Below are 7,945 nucleotides of genomic sequence, written 5' to 3' on the forward strand. Positions count from 1 at the left end.
GGACCGAGCAACGGGAGCTCACCCCATCGCGGGGATTCGAACTGCCGACCTTCTGATGGGTAAGTGCTAGGCTCTGTGGTTTAACCCACAGCGCCACCTGCATCCCTGGGTTAGAGAGAGGCGGGTTCAAATTCCCAGGATTTCAGGCAGCAGTTTTCTCCCAGCCCTACTTGGAGATGGCAGGGATTGAATAGGGAGCTTCTTCATGCAAAGTGATGCTCTGACACTCAGCTACGCCCCATTCTCCCTGCACCCCTCCAAATCTGTCTGTTACAGTAATTCTTATGCTGTTTTGAACTTGACATGCTTTTTTGTTTATCTAGCAGCTTAATGGATTTTGGAAAGCAAGCAACGTCTATAAATAGGCGACGGGAAATAAGGTAGTTAGGAAGATGCAAAAGATTCTTTCCAAAACAGTTGCACAAGCATATTCACATGAACATTCACAAGACTTTGAATTCTTCACGAGGAATGTGACAAACAAGAAAGTATTATTTAGACTAGCATTCATGCAGAATGAATTTTAGAAGGATGGCAAAAACAATCAATGGGATTTTGTGTTTTTCACATTCCATCTTGACCTCTTTACCCAACTCAAAGCTATTCCTACAGAAAGCCTCAGAGCAGCAGCCAAAGTTAAAACGCAACACAACACAAGGTATTCTGGTTATATGTTGAACCGTCATTTTTAATGGAGTAATGAAGCCATTTAAGGATTATTACAAAACACAGAAGGAAACCTGGCATGGAATATATAGAGAGATTTGCCAGCTTACATTGAATTGTGTGCGATGAATGTCAAACTGCATCTCTTCATTCTTTAGCAAGGATGTTGTGGCAGTTTTTCAATAAGATGCTGAGCAGGAGAACCTTTGATTGCTATTGTGAGGGATCCTCTCGCTTTCCACTCCCAAAACCAGCTCTAAGAGACAGTGGTACTTAGGTGCTCTCCTCATGCTACTGGGGAACTTTCCTGGAGCAGCAAATTGCAAATACAGTGGTACCTTGGTTTGCAACCGTTTTGGATTACAGTGCAACCGTTTGGATTGCAACCACGTCAAACCCTGAAGTGTGTGTCCCTTTTTTTGGATTATAACCAATGGGGGGGGGGAAGACCCCATTGGTGAAAGCGTACCTTGGGTTACAACCTGTTTCGGTTTACAACCAGACCTCCGGAATGGATTATGGTTGTAAACCAAGGTATCTCTGTAGACTGGAATAATCTAGTTCAACTATCTGTTTCCCACCATGCCCAGTGAGATGCTCACAGGACTCCTCCAGGTGACCTGTTTACTGAGCATGCATCCTGAGATGCTTGCACAAAGCTTACGTGGACTCTGTCCAGTCTTTTCTGGGCATTCGTTCTGATTTGCTTATGGGGCAGTTATACAACAATGAGCATTCATCCTGATTTGCATGTGGGGCATGGTCAAAGGAGCTTCCCAGCCAAAGGAACGCAAAAGGCAGAAAGCTCTTTATTGTGAAAGAAAATACCATACTTTTCCATATATAAGATTATGTTTTTCTCTGTAAAAATAATGCTAAAAAGTGGGGGTCATCTTATACATGGGTAGTTCATAGGGTGGACGTTTGACTGGTTGCTTCCATGGCTATCAGTGGCTATTGTGCGTGTTATTGGTTTCTGCGTCAATGGTTTCTGCGTCAACCTTCCATGTTTCCGTCTCATTGGTATTGCTTGAAGTTGTGCTTTTACTATCTCCCTCTTAACAAACTCCCAGCCATCATGAACTCCCTTTCCTTTTAGTATTACTGTCCATGGGATCTCACCCAGCACTTCCCTAAGTTTTATGAAGTCGGCTTTCTTAAAGTCAAGAAATTGAGTCCTAGTATGCTTGGCTGCTCCTTTCCGCTGTATAGTAAACTTCAGAAGAGCATGATCACTCGCGCCTAATGATCCTTCCACTTCTACCCCACTAACCAGGTCATCAACATTGGTTAGGACCAGATCTAAAATGGCTGTTCCTCTTGTTGCTTCTCCCACTTTCTGGACAATGAAGTTGTCTGCAAGGCCAGTGAGGAATCTGTTTGACCTTATGCTCTTGGCTGAGTTTGACATCCAACAAATATCCGGGTAATTGAAGTCCCCCATTACTACTATCTCCCTTCCTTTTGCATGCTTGGCCATCTGTTTCAGGAAGGCATCATCTATGTCCTCCGTTTGGCTTGGGGATCTATAGTAAACTCCCACAATGAGGTCCCTGTTATTCTTCTCTCCCTTAATTTTGACCCAAATGCTCTCACTTTGGCTTTGAGGTTCTAAATCTTGGATCTCTTCACAGGTATACACATCCCTGACATATAACGCCACTCCTCCTCCTTTCTTGTCTGGTCTGTTTCTCTGAAATAGATTGTATCCCTCCATTATTACATTCCAATCTTGGGACTTATCCCACCAGGTTTCAGTGATGTCTATTATGTCATATTTAGTTTGCTGTACCAAGAGCTTAAGCTCATCTTGTTTATTTCCCACGCTTTGCGCATTAGTGTACAGACATTGAAGTCCATTAATCATTCCCCCGTGTCTCTTATTTAAGGATTTTTTCCTCCCACCACTAGGTCTGTGTGCTGTTTGCTTCATTTGGTCTATGACATTTGGATGATCATCTTCATCAATTGATAGACTCCTACCTTCAGGAGCACTGTCTCCCTCCCCCACATTAGTCAGTTTAAAGCCCTCCTGATGAGGTTTCTGAGATTTTTTGCAAAAACATTCCTCCCAACCGTTGTGAGATGCAGCCCATCGCTTGCCAGAAGTCCATCTTCAAGAAACTGCAGTCTGTGATCTAAGAATCCAAACCGTTCCTGTTTACACCATTTGCGAAGCCAGCTGTTCACTTCCACTATTTTTCCCTCTCTCCCTGGGCCACGTCGTTCAACTGGGAGGACAGATGAGATGACAATTTGTGCATTTAATTGCTTCAATTTCCTGCCCAGAGCCTCGTAGTCTCTTTTGATCTTCTGGAGGCTATTGCTTGCAGTGTCATTGGTTCCCACATGAACCAAGAGGAAGGGGTATTTGTCAGTGGGTTTTATGATTCCTTGCAGTCGTTCAGTTACATCTTGGATCTTAGCCCCGGGGAGACAGCACACTTCCCGAGACATATTGTCAGGCCCACAGGTCACTGCTTCTGTTCCCCTCAGTAGGGAATCCCCTATCACCACTACACGCCTCCTCTTAGGTCTGGTCGGGGTTCTTCCGTGAGCTGTCCGTTCCAAGGTCGCCTGCACATTCCCTGAGGACTGACTTTGCTGCTCGTCTTCATATACCTGATCGACTGTAATGAGGGAGAGATCCTCAAATGGAGTCTGCTCTTCGTCTTCCATGCTAGGGGAGAGGACCTCAAAGCGATAGTGTATTTCTAAACAATCAGAGCGAACCCTGGGCCTCCTACTTCTTTGAGTCATGTTTCTCCTTATATCTGGCTCCTGTGTTGGTGAACTAGCCTCCTTCTCAGGGGAGTCCCCTGTCTTCTCCTTGGTGGAGACGGTGTGCTCTGTTGCTTCCAAGAAGAGCTCCAGCTCTCTAATTCTTTGGAGCGTAGCTACACGTTCCTCCAGTTGCTGGACTTTGTCTTCTAAGAGGGCAATCAACATGCAATTGCTGCAGGTAAAGCTGCCTGCAACCTTTGGCAAGATGGAAAACATTGCGCAGGAACCGCAGGCGACTGCAGCTGTTCCCTCACCCTCCATCTTGAGAACGTGTCGTTGGGGGTGGCTACAGCGGTCCTCCATAATAAAAAGCGTGAAGACAGGACAAATAACTCCCCCCCAAAAAAACCTAGGTCTCCCCCAACAAACGTTTGAGACTAGCTCCCCTAAATCTAAAAGATGGATCAAACTGCGTGCGCCGCTAGCTCTGCAAGCTCTGATAAGCTCCTCCCACAGCTAATCACCTGCCTCAATAGAAACCCTGCCCCCTCTGACCTTTGCACAGGGAGAGCAGCTAATCATCCACAAGAAACACACACACAAGAAAACCCTTTTGAAACACACACACAAGAAAACCCTTTATCCCATCAACATGGGATAAAGCATCCCCTACCTGTGACCACTGAGATTGGTTGTCCCAGTACATCCCCCCCCCCCGTGGAATATGCCCCAACTATTTTGTTGGCTGGGACCCACTCCCCGGCAGCCCTGACCCTCCCCTTAAGAACAAAATAAGACTTTAAAAACACACACAATACAAACAAAAAACTGTAAAAATTACAAACACATCAAAATCAAATAAATTCCCGAACCCAACCAAACATCCATCCCACCCCCACCACAAAAAAGAATAATTCAAAAAGGAAAAAAGAAAATTGTAAAACATTTTAAAAAGAACTCTGCGCTGCTCCAAGTCCTCCTGGACAACAGCAGCAGCAGCAGCAGCAACCGTCCTTATGAGGCCTGTAGGACCCCGCCCTGGGCCAGGTGGTGGGTGGCAGGAGCGGGGCCCTTAGCCACTCATGCAGGGGAGCATCAGTAACTTGTGTGTGAGTCAGCAAGGCATCCAGAGCTACTCCTTTATTTTTAGTTATTTTGATCAGCACTGGATTGAATACAACCTAGAGGTTCCCATGACCTGCTGTTGCTTTGGGCTACAAAGCAGCTCCAGTGTTTCCTGCCCATTTTTCTCCTGGATCCTCAGTGTGCATCTCCATCCCGCTTCTCCTTCCTGTGCTGCCTCTCTGGAGCACTGTTTGTTACAGCAACTTTGCTAGGCATAACCAAGGGAAAACCGGGTAGAAGAAGCTGCAGCTGCCTCATTTGTGGATATAGCAGCAGATTTAAAACAAGGGGTGGTCTTGGGGTTGCAGCCTGGTAAGCCTGCCCTGATGAGAAACAATATGCTGCTCTTCCCTAAGAGCACAGCCAGATAGTGACACCAGAAAATGGAAGCAGCACACAAGGAGGCCAAAGGAAATGAAGCAAGGGACAGAGGAGGACATAACCTATTGGAGAGACGGCCACCCTCTATACCTGATGAGCTTGCATGAAGGCTCAGAAATAGCTTGTTCCACATGCCTTTGGCTACTGGCTTTCTCTGGAACAGAAGAGAAGATACCCTTCCTTGCATGGCATGAGCACATGCTGGCTGGCTTCCTGTGCTGTAGAGTGGTTGGAACAATGTTTCTATTGGGGCCAAACTACTTTGTGTTTGGAAGACAGGCCTGAATGTTTGGAGAGAGAGATGCCAGATCTCCGGACAAAATTTAGAGCCAGTCACAAGACAAATTTCCTCACCCGTGTCACACTACGAATACTGTGCTTCAAAAAATACCAAACAAATGTTCCTATAGTTGCTAATGCTTTCTGTAACGCTAGGGACCCTCCTGGAAAAAGCCAGACTATATAAGTGTCTGTCACATAAGGAGAAAGTGTTGTTCCCCCCCTCAGAGATTACTAACTTCTCATAGCTGTATTTGTGTTGTGTCTGGGGAGACGGAAGGAGGGAAAGAGAAGGCCAAGCTGAAAGGAAAACAAGAAAGTGGTGTCAAAAAACAGAGGCAAACCCATTTACACTAACAGTCCTGCACCAGTTGAGTAATACCCAAAGCTAAAGGCACCAGGGGATTTTTTTGCACTGTTTGCAGGCTGATATGAGTTGCATCTCAGCATAAGCTGGAATAAATTTCAATCCTTTGCATTGTTCTGGTGTGTCAAAATTAATTCACTGCAATAACAAATCTTATTTCTATCAAATGACAGTTACAACTTGGTTTAGAGTTACAAGATGCCTGTCTCAACTAAAGACACGATCCATTCTGTGATCTGCACCCTTTGTTGTGAAATATAAGTAGGAAACATTGTGGCAGAAGACAAAACCCACCTGGAGAGGCTTCTGAGAGAATTTCCTGTAGAATCAGCAACCTGCATTCAGATATTTTCAGTAAAATGCACAAAGATTTCCATTTCCATTTTATGAGGACTCCTTCAGAGACATTCTTACCTCATGTTGCACTCTCCATTTTAGGTTATTAATTCTAGACTAATTATATGCACTGTAGTTGAGCTGTCACACCTATTGTTTTTATAAAAAATGTTCATGTGTAACTTACATTTCAGTGAAAGCTCTCTCAGGAAAATCTCAGAGCAAACAGAGCTGCTACTCACACTGGACAGCTATAAAAATGGATGGCGTTGGGTCTTCCAGAAAGGTGTACAGAACTGAATTTCTTTTTTAAAAAATATTTTCCATCAAAATATCATGACATATAACAAGAATAAAAAAAGAATTCCATTCCCCAATTCCTGCCCCCCCCGACTTCCCTCAACTTCCTCTTCTGTTTTGGGGCATATTAGCTTCTCCTGCTAGTTTTTATTATGTCTTAATTTTTAAAATCTTTAAAATAATAATAATTATTCTCTTAACATTTTGACTTCTTCATTATATTTCTTTATTCATTTTGTTAATTGCAAGTGTTTAATCAAACCCTGGTAGTGAGTCCATTTCTTTACATTGATCCATCTCCTAGCCACAGTTGTAGCAGACATAAAAAGTTTTTTCTTCTCTTTTGGCAGGTGAAATGCCTTTTGGCATTCTCTTTTGGCACCTGAAATGCCTAACAGAAAAGCTTCCGGATTTTTCACAAAAGTTATCTACAGAACTGAATTTCTGTATTTACTTTTCTCCTTCTTCACTTTTCTCCTATGGCTGCTGGTCTGATCTACTTGGCTCATTTACCCCCCCCCCATTTCACTTTCAATTTGTATACCGCTTTTCTATATTACTATACAGTGGTACCTCGGGTTACAGACGCTTCAGGTTACAGACTCTACTAACCCAGAAATAGTACCTCGGGTTAAGAACTTTGCTTCAGGATGAGAACAGAAATCGTGTGGCCGCATTAGCTAAAGTGGTGCTTCAGGTTAAGAACAGTTTCAGGTTAAGAACGGAGCTCCGGAACGAATTAAGTACATAACCAGAGGTACCACTGTACACAATTGCACACCTTATAACAATCTGATCCAATACAAAAATGTCACAATAAAAACATAACTTTAAAATATAACTTTATATCATATAAAGTAATATTCAATAATCTATTAGAATATAACAGTACACAATAATACTAAGTATCAGCAAATAATGAACAGCAATTCATGGACAGCAGAAAGTCTCTTGTCCCTCAGTGTCCAAAAATTATTTGAGGTGGCAGTATGAGAGGCACTGCAATAGGGTGATGGCCTGACATGAAAGTTGCACCAGCACTCTGCAGTCTGACCCTAGGAGCACCGCAGCATGCTGCTTTCACCTGCTTTTAAACTTGATTAATCTTGGTAACACGATAAAATGGAAGTTACAAAAAGTTGTGAAATAAGTTAACAAATTGCTGATGTTTTGTACTATAAAGAAAGCAGGGTCCGGAGGATGTGGGGAAGTCCACTAGATTTGCTGGGGGGGAAAAAGAATACGGAAATTTGAGATTTTTCTATTCTTTTTCTGCTATCTGTCTTCTATTCTTTTTTTCTGTATTTTATAAACTCAATAAAAATATTTTTTTTAAAAAAATAAACTTGATTAATCTTAGATTAATCTCCGGTGGAAACTGAGGCATGGGGTGCTACGCTGAGAGAGGTTCACACGGAAATGCAAAGCGGTCTCTCGCTTGCAATGTTAATGGCAGACTGCTTTAGCCAAGGGGCTGAGCAGGAGCAGGGGGAGATTCCAAGCCCGACTCCGTTTTCAAGAGAGGCGAAGCGGAGAAGGGAGCGCTCGGCTCAATGGAAAAGTGGCGCCTTGACCCGGGTCCCCGTTGGACACGCAGGCATTCCCTCATCGCCATGGTCGCTTTACCCACAAAAAGCGCCTCAAAGCGACCCACAAGGACATCCCGTCTTTAGCCCTGTTGAGCTTGGGAAACTGAAAGACACATCTGGATTCCCCCAATCCAGAGGAAATGAGGGCGCCAACTTGAATACAATATTGGGGGGGGGG

General features: G+C 43.9%; 1 protein-coding gene across 1 annotated transcript in view; it reads right to left on the minus strand.

Moving 5' to 3' along the window:
- The window catches only part of LOC309366627 (opsin-5-like), a 9,887-nt gene extending 4,756 nt beyond the window's left edge, over positions 1–5,131 (minus strand). The window contains exon 1 of the mRNA XM_081905323.1: positions 4,987–5,131. Coding sequence (XP_081761449.1) covers positions 4,987–5,083 — 97 coding nt within the window. The 5' untranslated portion in view covers positions 5,084–5,131. The remainder of the gene's footprint in view (positions 1–4,986) is intronic.
- Positions 5,132–7,945: the final 2,814 nt, after the last annotated feature.

The sequence above is a fragment of the Podarcis melisellensis genome (genome assembly GCF_964234715.1).
Source record: "Podarcis melisellensis genome assembly, chromosome: 3".
NCBI lineage: Eukaryota > Metazoa > Chordata > Lepidosauria > Squamata > Lacertidae > Podarcis > Podarcis melisellensis.